Source organism: Somniosus microcephalus, unplaced genomic scaffold, assembly GCF_052327205.1.
Source record: "Somniosus microcephalus isolate GS21.2 unplaced genomic scaffold, FLI_Smic_1.0 unresolved_chr2, whole genome shotgun sequence".
Lineage (NCBI taxonomy): Eukaryota > Metazoa > Chordata > Chondrichthyes > Squaliformes > Somniosidae > Somniosus > Somniosus microcephalus.
In genome coordinates, this window is record NW_028225180.1 from 2174360 (window position 1) to 2192342 (window position 17983).

General features: G+C 43.1%; 1 protein-coding gene across 1 annotated transcript; it reads left to right on the top strand.

Annotated features, from left to right (window-relative positions):
* The first annotated feature begins 1272 nt into the window (after positions 1–1272).
* On the top strand, positions 1273–16406 carry LOC147092036 (putative G protein-coupled receptor 139). Its single transcript, XM_085976409.1, has 2 exons — positions 1273–1483; positions 15505–16406. The coding sequence occupies exons 1-2, from the start codon at positions 1273–1275 to the stop codon at positions 16404–16406; spliced, it is 1113 nt and encodes a 370-aa protein (XP_085832535.1).
* Positions 16407–17983: the final 1577 nt, after the last annotated feature.

The window sequence follows — 17983 nt, forward strand, 5'->3', positions numbered from 1 at the left end:
GTCGGAACTTAAACTGAATTCCAGTGAGCAGGTTATTGGTGAGTAAATGCCATTTAATAGCATTGGCGACGACACATTTTATCACATTGCTCATTTTAACAGTACATGTCCTCCTGAAGCCTACTAGTATCCCCCTCAGTATTTACTACATTGCCGATTTTCGGGTCATCTAGAAAATTCAAGTTATGCCCTTCATATTCAAATAAGACTAGGTGATAAATATTTATCAATAGAATCAGTGGTCCGAATAGCAACCCATGGGGAACACCACTGTTTACTTCCCTCCAGTCTGAACAACATCCATTCACCATTCCTCATTGTTTTCTGTCGCTTAGCCAATGTCTGCTCCTCACTGCCACTGCCCATTTGGTCCTAACAAGTTTATTCAATGGACTTTATTTAATTATGTTTTAAAGGCCATATACACTACGTCAACCACACTACACTCATCAACCCTGTACCTTACTTCATCAAAAACTCAATCAAGATTGTCAGACACACTTTGCCGTTAACCTGTCCATGCTGGTTGTCAGTTATTAATCAATGATTTTTTTCCCAAGTGACAGATAATTATCTCCGAGAATTTGGCTTCTAGAAGTTTCCCCACAACCTTCGTTAACCTGACTGGCCTGTAGGTACAGGGTTTATCCCTCTGTCCTTTTTTAAACAGAGTTTTATCATTTGCATCCCTATAATCCTCTGCCACCAGTCCAATATCCAAGGAGGATTGAAAGATTCTGGCAAGCTCCTGTGCCATTTCCACCTTTCCTTCCCTCAGTAACCCTCATACATCCCATTCGGACTGCAGAAATGTTCTACTTTACTGTGGTACAAAACGTGCTGGATTGAAAGGAGTTAACTGATGTTGTTTGTTCACTGACTGTAATTAAGGCCAGTCTCTAAGGGTTAACTGAAGTTGTTTGTTAACTGACTGTAATTAATGCCAGTCTCCATGGGTTAAGTGAAGCTGTTTGTTCAGTGACTGTTATACACTGTATGAATAGATCTGCGTTTATGTGTTCAACCATAAATGTTTTTCGATGCTTTAGCAACATAAGATGTACCTTACATTGCCAATAAAGCGATTTGAATTGAATTGAATTGACTGTAATTAATGACAATCTCCATGGACCCTAATTGCAACAGTGCAGGGTTTCCCGCTTCTATTAATAAGGGATTCCTTTCAACGTGTTATCCCGCAGTGACAGTGAGAGCAGCACCTCTGGCACTAACAGGGATCAGCACGCTGCTGCACAGAGAGGTAGTCGGAATATGACAACAGTAGACTGGAATGTTACAAAACTGGATCAGAATCTGAGAACAATAGATTGGAATGTTACAACCATGGACAGGATTTACATCTGGGAGTTTAACCAACTTTCTGCATCTTATGATTGGCTAACATTAGAATTGCGGATATATTTCACACTTAAGATTATTCAACACTTTTACTATCCGCTCATTGCTGCTGTTGGTGTTCCTGGTAAGTCTTTCTGTCCAGCTTTTATACTAACCATGTTTAACTGCATTACTGTTCTTGCCATTTACTCTCCCCTCCTTGTTGCTGTTGTTCCCGGTAAGTCGCTGTATCCAACTATTAACTCTGCAAAGTGTTGCTAACTGCATTACTGTTCTTTTAATTTACTTGCTCATCTTTGCCTTGTTATGTCTCCATATCCAGCAATCAGATCTGTAATCCTCTGAATCACCACCTCCAGAATATCACCCGTCTTGGCCCCATCTCAGCCATTCCGCTGCATTAACCCCATTTGTTAAATCCAGGCTTGACTATTCCAATACTCTCCTGGCCGGCCTCCCAATTACAAGCCTCCATATACTAGAACACATCCGAAACTCTGCTGTCCATATCTTAACACGCATCATGACCCGTTCACATATCACCCATGTATTCGCTGACCTACATTTGCTCCCAATCCGGCAACACCGTGAGCTTAATATTCTTCTCCATGTGTCAAATCCCACCATGGCCTCACACCTCCAATTAATCTCATTCCCCTGCTCTTTTCCCATAGTCCTGCAAATTGTTCCCTTCAAGTCTTTATCCACTTCCCCTTTTAAAGGTAATTTACTTTTTCACTGTACCTCTCCCAGTCTTTCAGTCTCTTTTTTTCTTTCTCTCCTTCTCTTTCACACTCTCTATGTCTCCTTGTCATATAATCATAAAATGGTTTACCACAGTAGGAGGCCATTCGGCCCTTGTGTCCGTGCTGTCTCATTGAAAGAGCTATCTAATTAATCCTAATCTTTAGCCAGTGCCCTGTAAAAATTTCCCTTCAACAGATAATCCAATTCCCTTTCGAGACTTACTCTTGAATTTGCTACTATCACATTCTCAGACAGTGCAATGCAGATCACAACAATGCATAAAGACAATTTTCCTCATCTCTCCTCTGGTACTTTTGCCAATTACCTTCAATCTGTGTTCTCTGGTTACCCACCATTCTGCCACTGGAAACAGTTTCGACTTATATACACTATTAAATCCAACATGATTTTGACCATCATTATTGAAGCTCCCATTATGGAAAAGGACAAAGATAGACCATGGGTATAATGTCTGAATTGGGGAAAGGCTGATTTCACTAAGCTGTGATGTGATTTAGCAAAAGTGGACTGGAAACAGTTACTTGAAGGGAAGTCAATGCCAGCAGTGGGAAGCGTTCGAGGAGGAGGTATTGAGGTTTCGGAGCATTTATGTTTCCAAAAATAAATAGGATGTGACCCCTAATTCTAGAGTCCCCTGGATGTCAAGTACCATACACGTTCGGATAAGGAAAAAAATGGAATCATTTGACAGATACCGAGAGCTCAATACTAAAGAAACCCTAGAGGAGTCTAGAAAGTGCATGGTCAAATTTAAATTTGAAATTAGGAAGGCAAAGAATGGGGATGAAAAAATATTGCCAAGTAAATTTCAGGAAAACCGAAAGATGCTTTATAAATATATAACGAGCAAGGGCATAACTAAGGAAAAAGAAGGGCCTATTAGAGACCAAAAAAGTAACCTGCGTATGGAGGTGGAAGACGTGTCTCTGGTTCTTAATAAGAACGTTGCCTTTGTCTTCACAGCAGAGAGGAATGCTGCTGACATGGTAGTTAAGGAGGAGGAGTGTCAAATATTACATGAGATAAACATAGTGAGAGAGGAAATATTAAGGGGTTTAGCAGCTTTGAAAGTAGATAAATCACGAGGCATGTATTACATGGATCTCAGTCTGTTAGGAGAGGTAAGACAGGCAATAGCAAAGGCTCAGACTATCAATTTCCAATCCTCTCTCTCTACTGCCGTGCTGCCAGTGGACAGGAGGGCTGCTCAAGTTGTAACATTGTTTAAAGAGTGAGAAAGTGATCGTACAAATACAGGCCAATCAGCCTAACCTCGGTGGTGGACAATACTGGAAAAATTCTGAAGGCCAGTATACATCAGCATTTAGAAAGGCACGGATTAATCAAGGACAGTCAGCATGGATTTGTTAAGCGAAGCGTGTGTCTCACTAATTTGATTGATTTTTTTGATGAGGTAATGAGGAAGTTCGATAAGGGTATTGTATTTGATTTATTCCACATAGATATCAGCAAGGCATTTGGGAAGGTCCCACATGACAGGTTAGTCACAAAAGCAAATGTCCATGGAACCCAAGGGAAAGTTGCAAGTTGGATCCAAAATTGTTTCAGTGGCAGGAAGCCAAAGGCAATGGTCGACAGGTGATTTTTTGACTGGAAGGCTGTTTCCAGTTGGGTTCCGCAGAGCTGTGTAGTAGGTCCGCTGCTGTTTGTGGTATATGTCAATGAATAACTCTTCAAAGCTGATGCCATGTCTAAGAAGTTTCGAGATGAAAAAAAATTGTTCCAATGCTTGACGGTGAGGAAGACAGTTGTAAACTGCAGGAAGATATCAATGAACTGGTCCAGTGGGCAGAAAAGTGGCAAATGGAATTCACTCCAGAGAAGTGAGAGGTAATGCATTTGGGGAGGGCTAACAACGCAAGGGAATACACAATACATGCTAGGGTAATGAGAAGTGCAGAGGAACAGAGGGACCATGAAGTGCATGTCCATAGATCTCTAAAAGTAGCCGGACATGTAGATGGGGAGGTTAAGAAGGCATATAGGATACTATGCAGTATTAGCCTAGGCACAGAACATAAGAGCAGGGAAGTTATGCTGGAACTGTATAAAATACTAGTTAGGCCACAGCTAAAAGTACTGCATATATTTGTGGTTACCACATTACGGGAAAGATGTGACTGCACTGGACAGTGTACAGAGGAGACACACGAGGATATTGCCAAGACTGGAGAATTTAAGCAATGAGGAAAGAATGGATAGGCTGCGGCTTTTACTTTGAAGCAGTGGTGGCTGAGGGGCGATTTAATTAAGGTGCATACATTTATGAGCGGACTCGATCGAGTGGATAGACAGCATCCATTTCCCTTAGCAGAGAGGTCAATCACAAGCGGGCATAGAGTTAAATGTAATTGGGAGAAGGATTAGAGTGGAGAATGAGGAGATTTTTTCACCCAGATGGCAGAGCTGCAAAGTGGGATTAGGCTGGGTAACTTTTTCAACCGAATTACACAAGATGGGCCGAATGGCCTCCTTCTGAGCCACTAATGCCTATGATTCCATTTTTCTATTTCCTAACCCTCTCTGCTCTAAATAAACATCTCTACTTCACCAGTCTTTCCACGCAACTGAAGTCTCAGATCCCTGGTAACATTTTGGTAAATCCCTACAGCGTCTGTAATCCTTGACATGCTTGCAAAAGTGTAGCTCACAGAATTGGAAACAATGCTTCAGCTGGGGGTTAACCAGAGATTTATAAAGGGTTAGCTTTTCTAGCTGGATTTTGTTACACTGTATCTCTCTTTGTAAACCCAAGGACTCAATATGTTCTTTTAGCAGCCGTCGCAATTTGTCCTGCCAGCTTCACTGATCTGTGTAAGTACAGCCGACGTCTCTCTATTCGTACAGCCGCTTTAAAATTGTACCATTTAATTTATTTTGCCTCTACTCATACCTCATAACAAAATGTATCATTTCGCCCTTCTATGTGTAAAATTGTATCTGCCTTGCATCTGCCCATCTGTATCCACCTCAAGTCTGTTGCAGCCCTTCTGATTGCGTATTAACATTGCCTGAATTTGCTGACATCTGCAAACTTTGAAATTATGCACTGCATACCCAAGTCCATGGCATTGATTTATATGGAAAGAGCAATGCCCACTACAGCGGCTCCTGGGGAACACCACTGTATACTTCACTCCAGTCTGAAAAACAACTGGGAACCACTATTCTCTGCTTTCTGTCTCTTAGCCAAAATCCGAAACATTTTGCCACTGCTACTTTAATCACATGGACTTCAATTTTGGTATCATGTGGTACTTCATAAAACACCTTTTGAAAGGACAGCAAAATTGGGAAAATATGGGCGATAGCAATCATAGAATCATTGAATTTGTGAACCAAGTTCTGTTGATGCCCTGCTCTGATCATCGACCGTGCCTGGTTTCAATCAATGAATTACTAAATAATTAATTTCAATCCCATTTTATTATTTATATTAATTTATTCTCAGGATATGGTAATGCTGTCAAGGCAGGTATTACTTGCCCATTCCTAGTATCCCTTGAGAAAGTGCTGGCCCTTCATCTTGAGCCACTGCCGTCTGTGTGGTGAAGGTGCTCCCACAAAACTGTTGCAGATGGAATTTCAGGCTTATGATCCAGTGACGATAAAGGAATTGCGGTATGTTTGAAGGATATGGTAGCATAATGGTTATGATGCTGGACAAGTAAACCAAGATGCCTGGCCAAATGATCCTGTAGTTCAAGTCCCACCACCCGGGGAATTTAAATTCAATTACATAAACAATTCAGGAAGAAAAACTAGTGTCATTAATGGTGACCATGACACTATCAGATATTTGTAAACCGCATCTGGTTCACTAATGTCCTTTAGGGATGAAATTCTGCTGCCCTTACAGATTCTGGACGATATGTAACTCCAGACCCACGGCAATATGGTCGAGTATTAACTGCTCCTCTGAAATGGCCTAGCAAGCCTCTCAGTTCTATACGCTGGCTCACCATAACCTTCTCAATGGCAGGTGGGGAAGGGCAATAAATCCTGGCTTTGCCAGCGATTCCCACACCCCAAGAATGATGTTTTTTAAAGTCCATATCTGGATGCTGTGTGATTTGCAGGGAGAAAGTGGAGGTGGTGGTCTTTTGAGCTCCAGTCCGAGCCGAATTCCACCCCCTCACCTGTGCCTCGTCCCACTGATGCCAATTGTAGGAATCCAGCTGCACCCCTGGGGGTGAAAGGTACTTACGGTAAAATACTGAAAAGAAACAACCTAACCTTTGTCATTTGCTGGATACAAGTCCTTTACTGGAAACTTGGCAATGCTTTGGGGCTAAACACGAGGATGAGAATTTTAAAAACGAGGCATTGCCAAACCGGGAGACAATGTATGTTAGCGAGCACAGGGGGGATGAGTGAACTGGACTTGGTTTGAGTTAGGACACGGACAGCAGTGTTTTGGTTCAGAAAGAAATGCTAGTTATTAATTTTAGAGACAACTTTATATCTCTGCACCCCTGGAACATCTGTCATGGAAGATAACAAATGACTCAGAATGGTTTCAAACCGACCATTTGAGATGCAAAGTCTAAGCCCAAATCGTCAGCACGCTGTGCCGTTTGATATGTGCCGATGCCGGAAGACTTGGCCTAGAAATTCGTCTCTGGTGGTGGCACTAAATAAGCGGTGGCGCTAAACGGGCGGTATTGGACTATAACAACATAAGGAATAGGAGCAGCAATAAACCATGCGGCCATTCGAGCCTGCTCCGCCATTCAATTTTGATCATGGCTGATCTTGTAGCTCATCTCCACTTTCCTACACTATCCTCATATCCCTTCATTATCTTAATATTCAAAAATCTATCGATCTCTGTCTTGAATATATTCAGCGACTGAGCCACCACAGCCCTCTGGGGTAGAGAATTCCAAGTACTCACCACCCTCTGAGTGAATAAATATCGCCTCATCTCATTCCTAATTGGCCAACACCTTATTCTGAGACTGTGACCCCTGGTTCTAGAGTCCTCAGCCAGGGGAAACATCCTCCCTGCATCTACCATGTCAAGCCCTGTAAGAATGGTGCATGTTTCAATGAGATCACCTCTCAATCTTCTGAACTCTAGAGGATAAAGGCCTAGTCTGCTCAATCGCTCCTCAAAGGTCGAATCCCATAGAAACATAGAAGATAGGAGCAGTAGTAGGCCATTCGGCCCCTCGAGCCTGCTCCGCCATTCAATGCGATCATGGCTGATCATCCAAATTCAGTACCCGGTCCCTGCTTTCTCCCCATACCCCTTGATCCCTTTAGCCTTAAGAAATATATCCAACTCCTTCTTGACCATACTTAATGAACTGGCCACCACCGCCTACTGTGGTAGAGAGTTCCACAGGTTCACCACTCTCTGGGTGAAGAAATTCCTCCTCATTTCTGTCCTACATGGTGTACCTTTTATCCTTAGACTGTGTCCCCTGGTTCTGGACACCCGACCATCAGGAACATCCTTCCTGCATCTAGTCTGTCCAATCTTGTCAAAGGTTATAAATTTTATTGAGATCATCTCTCATTCTTCCAATCTCCAGCCAGTACAATTCCAATCGACCCAATCTTTCCTCATACTTCATTCCTGCCATCCCAGGTATCAGCCAGCTGAATCTTCGCTGAACTGCATCTATGGCTTGAACATCCTTCCTCAGATAAGGCGAAGAAAACTGCACACAATACTCAAGATCTGGTCTCACCAAGGCCCTGTACAACTGCAGCAAGATATCCTTGTTCCTGTACTCAAACCCTCTCGCTACGAAGGGCAACAAACCATTTGCATTCTTAACCGCCTGCTGCAGCTGCATGCTTACCTTCAGCGACTGGTGCACAAGGACATCCAGGTCTCGTTGCACTTCCCCTTCTACCAAACTGTTGCCATTTAGATAATAATCTGCCTTCCTGTTTTGCCAACAAAGTGAATAACCTCATATTTACCCACGTTATATTGCTTCTGCCATGTTTCTGCCCAATCACCCAACATGTCCAAATCATCCTAGAGTCTCTCGACATCCTCCTCACAGCACACACGCCCACAACCACAGCACACACGCCCATCGCAGGAGTCACTCTGGTGAAACTCGTTGAACTCCACCGATGAGGAGTACATCCTTCATTAGGTAAGAAGACCAAAACTGTACACATTACAGGTGTGGTCTCACCAGGACCCTATATAATTGCAGTAAGACGTCTTCACTCTTAAACTGGAATCCTCTTGTTATGAAGGCCAACATTCAATTTGCTTTCCTAAATTGTTGCTTTTCCTTCATGTTAACTTTCAGTGATTCATGTACTCGGACACCCAGGTCCCTCTGAACACCAACATTTCCCAATCCCTCGCCATTTTAAAAATGCTCTGCTTTTCTATTTTTCATACCAAAGTGGACAACGTCTCATTTCTCATCGTTGCATTAAATTTGTCATGTTCTTCCCCACTCACATAGCCAATCTACATCCCCTTGAAGCCTCTTTGCATGCTCCACACAATTTACAGTTCCACCCAGCTTTGAATCATCTGCAAAATTGTATATATTACATTTGGTCCCCTCTTCCAAATCATTGACGCAGATTGTGAATAGCTGAGGCCCAAGAACTAACCCTTGTGGTCCCCCACTACTTACAGCCTGCCAACCCGAAAATGACCCGTTTATTCCTACTCTTTGTTTTCTGTCCGTTAACCAAGCCTCAATCCATGCTAGTATATTATCCCCAATCCAATCCGGCCTAATTTTATTTGTTTACCTCTTGTGTGGCATATTATCGAATGCCTTCTGAAAATTCAAGTACACCACACCCATGGTCCCCTTATCTATACTGTTAGTTACAATCTCAAGATTTCTCAAACACAATTCATCTTTTATAAATCCGTGTTGACGCTACGCAATTCTATTATAATGTTCTAAGTGCCCTGATTTGACTTCCTTAATAATAGATTCAAGCATTTCCCTGCTACTAATGTCAAGCTAACGGGTCAGTAATTTCCTGTTTTCTCTCTCCCTCCTTTCTTACATAGTGGGATTACATTTGCGACCTGCTTTACACGCAGCTCCTGATATTCATTTCCACCGCAGTCAATGACGGATTTCTAGGCCTAGGTCTTCAATTCTTAACACTAATTTTCCAGAAAAGATTTCTCCGAATCCCTTTGAAGCCACTTATGTGTGAAAGAACTAGTCTCACTAATCTTGCAGCATCAACGCCCCTGTGGTCCCATAATGCAAGGTTCGCTGTTTTAAAAAAAATCCATTCCAGCTCTCTGTAACTTTCAATGAACACCTGAACAAGAGGCAGGAGCCACAGCCAGTGCCTCAGAATCATTCATAATGTATTTTTGAAGAGACTAGCAGTAAAACAAGTTTTCTAAAGTGACAAGACGAGTCAGACAGTCTTTTTAAAGAGAGAGGAACAGTCGCACGGGCTTTTTACAGAGACAGGACCAGTGACACTGGGTTTTTAAAGTGACAGGACCAGTCACACAAGCGTTTTACGGAGACAGGACCAGAGTAATAGTTGATAACATATAGAGCATCTTAATTTTTATGGTTATAATTTCTAATGCCTCCGTTGTGTATCAGGGAGTGCTAGAAACCAAGGGCCATTCAGTATATCATTTAATTGTAGTGTAATTAGTTTTATTGATTTAATTTAAATTAATTTAAATTAACTAAAGGTAAATCATGGCTGGACCACTCGGCCCCATGGCATGCTCCTCCTGCACTATGTGGGAAATCAGGGACACTTCCTGTGTCCCTGACCACCATGTGTGTGGTAAGTGTATCCAACTGTAGCTACTGACAGACTACAATGCAGCGCTGGAACTGCGAATGGATACATACTGGAGCATTGGCGATGCTGACGACATTGTGGATAGCACGTTTAGGGAGTTGGTCACACCGCTGGTAAAGGCTGCACAGGCAGGAAGGGAATGGGTGACCACCAGGCAGAATAGTATGCGCAGGCTGGTAGTGCAGGTGTCCCCTGTGGCCATCCCCCTCTCAAACAGATATACCACTTTGGATATTGTTGAGGGGGATGGTTTATCGGGGGAAGGCAGCAGCAGCGAACTTCCTGGCACCATGTGTGGTTCTGCTGCACAGGACGGGGGGGTAAAAAGCAGGAGAGCTATAGCGATAGGGGATTCCATTGTAAGGGGAAGAGATAGGCATTTCTGCGGCCGCAGCGAGACTCCAGGATGGTATGTTGCCTCCCTGGTGCAAGGGTCAAGGATATCTCGGAGCAGCTGCAGGGCATTCTGCAGGGGAAGGGTGAACAGCCAGTTATCGTGGTGCATATAGCTACCAACGATATAGGTAAAAGCGGGATGTGGCCTAAAATGCTGAATATAGGGAGTTAGGAGGTGAATTAAAAATAAGGGCCTCAAAGATAGTAATCTCCGGATTGCTACCAGTGCCACGTGCTAGTCAGAGTAAAAATAGAAGGATATTTCAGATGAATACGTGGCTAGAGGAATGGCGCATGGGGGAGGGATTCAAATTCCTGGGACATTGGAACCAGTTCTGGGGCAGGTGGGACCAGGAGAAAGTTTGCACATGGGCGGGACCGGAACTGATGTCCTAGGGGGAGTGTTTGTTAGTGCTGTTGGGGAGGGGTTAAAGTAATATGGCAGGGAGTTGGGAACCTGTTCAAGGAGACAGAGGAAAGGAAAGCAAGGAGAGAAACAAAAGACATGATGGAGAAAAGCAAAAGTGGAAGGCAGAGAACGCAAGGGTGTAAATCAAACAGGGCCACAGTAAATAAGAATTCTACAAGGACTAAGAGTGTTAAAAAATCAAGCCTGAAGGCTTTGTGTCTTAATGCGTGGAGAATTCCTAATAAGGTATATGCATTAGCTGTGCAAATAGATGTAAACAGATATGATATAATTGTGATTATGGTGACACGGCTCAAGGTGACGAAGACTGGGAGTTCAACATCCAGGGATATTCAATATTCAGGAAGGAAATGAAGAAAAGAAAACCAGGTGGCGTAGCATTGCTGGTTAAAGAGGAGATTAACACACTAGTAAGGAAGGATATTAGTTCTGATGATGTGGAATCTGTATGGGCAGAGCTGAGAAATACCATGGGGCAGAAAACGTTAGTGGGAGTTGTATACAGACCAACAAAGAGGAAAGCTGAGTTTTGGGATGGATTTAACGGGAAATTAGAGATGCATACAATAAGGGCACAGCAGTATCATGGGTGACTTTAAACTACATATAGATTGGCAGAACAAATTAGTAACAATACTGTGGTGTGGAGATGCCGGTGTTGGACTGGGGTGGACAAATGAAATAAGTCACACAACACCAGGTTATAGTCCAACAGTTTTATTTGAAATCACAAGCTTTCGGAGCGCTGCTCCTTCATCAGGGGAAGTGGAGAGATGCATAAAGACACAGCTTATATAGTCAGAGAATAAGGCCAGATGATTAAAGGTAATCTTTCTAACTCCCATTTATCACACCTCGGCAGAGAGATAGTCACAGCAATCAAAGGTGTGAATGGTATCCAAACAGGTTAGTCAGGAAAGCATTACATCAAAGAACAAAGAGGTCGGGTCAAAAGGGGTCAAATGTTGCAAATGCTGGGGTCTGTATGAAAAACAAAAAACAGACAAAAAAACATTTTTGGAGGAGGAATTGCTAGAGTGTATACGGGAGGGTTTCCTGGACCAATATGTCGAGGAACCAACTGGAGATCAGGCCATCTTAGACTGGGTATTATGTAATGAGAGAGGATTAATTAGCAATCTTGTTATGCGAGGGCCCTTGAAGGAGTAGCGATCATAATATGATAGAATTCTTCATTAAAATGGAGAGTGAAGTACTTAATTCAGAGCCTAGGGTCCTGAATTTAAATAAAGTAAACTACGATGGTATGAGCCATGAGTTGGCTAAGATGGATTGGGGAATTTTATTTAAAGGGTTGATGGTGTATAGGCAATGGCAAACATTTAAAGATCGCATGGATGACCTACAGAATTTGTTCATCCCTTTTTGGCATAAAAATAAAACATGAAAGGTGACTCAACCATGGCTAACAAGGGAAATTAGGGATAGCATAAGAACCAAGGAGAGGACAAATAAATTGGCCGGAAAAAGCAGCAAACCTGAGGATTGGGAACAGTTTAGGATTCAGCAATGGAGGACAAAAGAATTAAGTAAGAGGAGGAAAATAGATTATGAGAGTAAGCCGCAGGGGACATAAAAACTGACTTTAAAAGCTTCCATAGATATGTGAAGAGAAAAAGATTGGTGAAGTCAAGCGTAGGTCCCTTGCCATCAGAATCAGGGGAATTTATAATGGGGAACAAAGAAATGGCAGACCAATTAAATACATACTTTGGTTCTGTCTTCACAAAGGAGGACAACAATAACCTCCAAGAAATGTAGGGGAACATAGGGTCTATAAAAAGGGAGGAATTGTATGAAATCAGTATTTGTAGGGAAATGGTGTTAGGGAAATTGACGGGATTGAAGGCCGATAAATCCCCAGGGCCTGATAATATACATCCTAGGGTAATTAAGGAAGTGGTCCTAGAAATAGTGGATGCATTGCTGGCCATCTTCCAAAATTCTATAAACTCTGGAACAGTTCCCATGCATTTGAGCATAGCTAATGTTACCCAACAATTTAAGAAGGGTGGTAGAGACAAAACGGGGAATTATATACTTTTAAGCCTGATATCGGTACTGGGGGAAATGCTAGAGTCCATTATAAAAGATGTAATAGCAGCGCACTTCGAAAACAGTAACAGGATCGGACAACGTCAACATGGATTTACAAAAGGTAAATCCTGCTTGGCTAATATACTGGAATTTTGTGAGGATGTACATGGTAGAAAAGATAAGTGAAAACCAGTGGATGTGGTGTATTTGAACATTCCGAAGGCTTTCGATAATGTCCCGCATAAGAGATTAACGTGTAAATTTAAAGCACATGGGATTTTGGGTGAGGTACTGTCTGGGATAGAGAACTGGTTGGCAGACAGGAAGCAAACAGTTGGAATAATTGTTTATTTTTCCGAGTTGCAGGCAGTGACTAGTGGGGTTCCGCAGGGATTGGTGCTAGCACCCCAGCTATTCACAATATATATACATTATCTAGAAGAGGGAAGTAGATGTAATATCTCCAAGTTTGCAGACGACACAAAACTGGGTGGGCGTGTGTGCTGTGAGGAGGATGCAGAGAAACTCCAGTACGATTTGGACAGGTTGGCTGATTGGGCAGATGCATGGCAAATGCGTTATAATGTGGATAAATGCGAGGTTATCAGTGGCAAAAACAGAAAGACAGATTATTATCAGAACGGCAATAGATTGAGAGAATGGGAAGTGCACGAGACCTGGGCGTCCTTGTGCACCAGTCGCTGAAGGTAAGCATGCAGGTGCAGCAGGCGGCTCAAAAGGCAAATGGTATGTTGGCCTTCATAGCGATAGGATCTGAGTGCAGGAGCAAGGACGTCTTGCTACAGTTGTACAGGGCCTTAGTAAGACCACATCTTGAGTACTGTGTGCAGTTTTGGTCGACTTATCTGAGGAAGGATGTTCTTGCCATGGAGGGAGTGCAGCGAAAATTCACCAGACTGACACCTGGGAGGGCAGGATTGACCTATGAGGAGAGATTGGGTCAATTAGGCTTACATTCTTGAGCGTTTAGAAGAATAAAAGGGGATATCATTGAAAATTATAAAACTCTAACAGGACTAGACAGACTAGATGCAGGAAGGATGTTCCCAATGGCAGGGGAGTCCAGAACCAGGGGTCACAGATAAGCGGTAAGCCATTTAGGACTGAGATGAGGAGGAATTTCTTCACTATGATAGTGGTGAACCTATGGAATTCTCTGCCACACCGGGCAGTTGATGTCAATTCATTAAACATATTCAAGAAGGAGTTGGATATATTTCTTGAGGCAAAAGGATCAAGGGATATGGGGAGAAAGCAGGGACATTGTACTGAATTTGAATAATCTGTCATGATCTCATTAAATGGCAGAACTCCTGCTCCTATCTTCTATGTTTCTATCCGCAGTAATTTGCTTTTGTTTTCACCGGATGCTCGGTATGGTTACTGACAGAGCCACAGGAACAAATCCTGGCAGTTCACAGGCACATCGGTAAATGTCTTAAATATCCATCAATCATTCAGCTCCAGTCACGGTCTCCTTCCCTACCATCTCTAGATCTGCATTAGTGCCACTTCTTCTGATGGTTAAATAAGGATTACAAGGATAATTTACATTCTCAAAAAACGTTCAGTCAGCCATATTTCAATGCGCTTATTTCCAATCTTTGTTTTGAATTTACAATTGAAGCCCATGCCGGTCTGTCACAGTTCAGTGGATCTCTCAGTGAGGCCCAGACTGATTCTCTATTGCCTCCTGCTGTACTGCAGGATAAACAATCCCAGCTGATTGTAACTGAAGGACTGAGGATAAGAAAATCCTTTCACATTTTCCTGAATAATATCCTCTGCTCAAATTGGATAGCAACAGGTGAAAAAGTACAAGGAATAGTCTCTTCCATTTCTGTTCAGATACTTTACAAAAACATTCGGCGGCTCGTTGCCTGTGGGATAATCACGTGATTATGAAACTAAAAATTGCAATTCGTGGGATATTATCTGGTCAATGATAACTATTTATTTTAATTCAGCATCCAATTTTGCAAAGTTATTTGGAAAAGCTTCCTTTCAATGAGCTACAATTTGAGTATTTCAACAAAAGTGTAGAAAGCTCAAACTTCAAAACACTTCTCACAGCCGAGTTATCATTATAACTGCAGTGCACTTGTATGTATTATTTTACATTTGCCTATTACAGCCGTACATTTTAAATAAAATTGCCAGTAATTATTGCAACCAATATTGCAGTTTCTCTGTTTTGCCGTTGCATTGATTTTCAGTTCTAAATATAATGGATATTCTAACCAGTACCAGGAATTAAAGCGGGATTTGCTCCTCCCTAAAACAGTGGCACAGAAGCGAATTGCACCGTTCCAAATGCTGACTGATCCCGGGACACGAAGGCTTCCTGAGAGGTTCTGGTCCTTTGTTTCCCTGGTACCTCGGGCGGTGCATTTATCTTCTGGGCTATAGGCAGATCTTCCATTTAATCTCACATTGATCAAACATATGTTACTCTCATGTTATATATATCCCCGTTTCTTTTATTAATTCCAAAATGCATTCCAGATAATTCTTAAAATAAACCCTATATTCAGCTCCACGAGTAATAGAATTATATATAATTAAATGTCTGTATTGAGTTGCAGATTTCTCCCCGAATTCCATCAATTCCTGCTCCTGCTCCCAGCCTGATATATAATTTCCGTCTTTAATTCCCTTGCTCACAGTGAACCTAGTGACGATTGTGATCCTGTCTCGGGGAAAGTGCGGTCTCTCCAAGTGTGTCACTCGTTACCTGGTGGCCATGGCAGCGGCGGATCTACTGGTCATTGTCCTCGACCTGATACTGAAGCAGATTCCAATTGTTTATATGGAACATTTTCTGTTTTTGCTTTCACTCCCCGTGTGTAATATCCACGCCATCCTGCTTTATGCAGCCACAGACTGTTCTGTCTGGTTCACCGTCACTTTCACCTTTGATCGATTTGTGGCCATTTGTCGCCAGAAGCTGAAAACTAAATATTGCACCGAGAAAACAGCAGCTGTAGTTCTGGGAACAGTTACTGTGCTGAGCGGTTCAAAGAACATTTTCTGGTATTTTATGTTCACAGGTCTGTATCGCCTTCAGAACCTCCCCTGGTTTTGTCATATAAGAGGCGCTGTTCTGGATTCACGGGTCTGGGCAGCAATCGAGTTCCTTCACAATATTCTCACCCCGGGGTCCCCATTTGTCGTGATTCTGCTGCTCAATGCTCTCACCATCAGACACATTTTAGTGTCCAGCAGAGCCCGCAGGAGACTCCGGGGTCCCAGCAGTGGGGAGAGTCCCAGAGACCCAGAGATGGAGAGCCGCAGGAAATCCATCGTTTTACTGCTTGTTATCTCCGGCAATTTCATCCTGTTATGGGCAGTATTCGTCGTGTTTGCTATATGGAACCGGATGCGGTTTATGAGAATTCTGTCTGTAGATCCACCTCTTTATGTACAGGAATTGGGTTTGATGCTGCAGCTGCTGAGTTGCTGCACAAACACTGGGATTTATTCCGTCACCCAGACTAAGTTCAGAGAGCAGATGAAGAATGTTGGGAAGTATCCGTTCACTCTTATTGTAAAACACATTAAAGGATGATGTGAAGCGGAGAATTTGCAGACTGAGTGCTCCCTAGGCCTGATATAGTGGCGAGCCGCTCACCCCCGGGCAGGGCCACCCGCCGGCGGGGACATTCACATAACACAGATGGCGGCCCCGGTGCCTCACAGAAAAATGGCGGCCCTGGCGCCGCTAACAAAGGTGGCGGCTCTAGCGTCTCCTACAAAGATGGCGGCCCTGGCGCCCCTACCAAAGAGGGCGGCTCGAGCGTCGCTTACAAAGATGGCTGCCCTGGCGCCCCTATCAAAGAGGGCGGCTCGAGCGTCCCTTACAAAGATGGCGGCCCTGGCGCCCCTATCAAAGAGGGCGGCTCGAGCGTCCCTTACAAAGATGGCGGCCCTGGCGCCCCTATCAAAGAGGGCGGCTCGAGCGTCCCTTACAAAGATGGCGGCCCTGGCGCCCCTATCAAAGAGGGCGGCTCGAGCGTCGCTTACAAAGATGGCAGCTCTGCTGGCCCGCACAATGATGGCGACTCTGTTTACATCATTATAACCCTTTATAAATCATTATGATATGATTGTGTTACTCATTCTTGGAACATGGACGTCGCAGGCATATCCAGCATTTATTGTCCATCCCTAATTGCCCTGTAGAATTTGGTGGTGAGCCGTCTCAAACAACAGCGTGGATGGCTAAGTCAATTCAGAGGGTCGTTAAGAGTCAACCACATTGCGGTGGGTTTGGAGTCATATTTCGTCCAGAATGGGTAACGACGGCAGATTTCCTTCCCTGAAGGACATTAGTGAACCAAATGTGTTTTTAACGACAATCCAGTAGTTTCATCGTCACCGTTACTGACACTAACTTTTTACTCCAGATTTGTTTAATTAATTAATTTAAATTCCCCAGCTGCCGGGATTTGAACTACAGGATCATTTGTCCAGGCATCTGGTTTACTAATCCAGCAAGATAACCACTATCCCACTGAACCCTTCAAATATCTCAACGTTCCTTCTTCGTCATTTGGTCAAAAGCCTGAAGTTCCTTCCGTTATCGTATTGTGGGAGCAATTTAACCACATGGACTGCAGCGGTAAAGAGGAAAGCTCCCCATTTTATCATGGGTAACTGGGAATAGGCAAGTAATACCGGCCTTGAAAGAATCACCTATATCCTGAGAACAAATAAATATAAATAATGAAATGGGAATAAAATCACCGATTGTGAAATTTACTGATTGAAACCAGTCGAGGTCTGTGGTCAGAGTCGGGACTCAAGTTCCGCTAAACAAATTATCAACAAAGCTTGGCTCACCAATTCTATGATTTTCTGATTGATATTACTCACACTTTCACAATTTCCCTATACTTTGAAAAGATGCTTGAAAAATTAACACATATTACCAAAATTGAAGCCCATGGGATCAAAGTGGCAGTGACAACAGTGAGTGATGCGAGTTATATCAGTATTACAGTGACTGGTGTGGGGTGTAACGATGCAGAGTTTGGTGTGCTTAAGAGAGTTAACGTGAATGATGTGAGGTAAAGCAGGATATTATATTGAGGGTTAAGGATGTATCAGAGTGTCACATTGTGGGTTGCGGGGTATTTCAGTGTT

What these genes read in the sequence shown, in the direction of transcription:
- LOC147092036 (XM_085976409.1), top strand. Translation starts at nt 1,273, where the DNA reads ATGACAACAGTAGACTGGAATGTTACAAAACTGGATCAGAATCTGAGA. An exon ending in TGCTGCTGTTGGTGTTCCTG is followed by an intron (nt 1,484 to 15,504) that starts GTAAGTCTTTCT and finishes CCTTGCTCACAG; the next exon opens with TGAACCTAGTGACGATTGTG.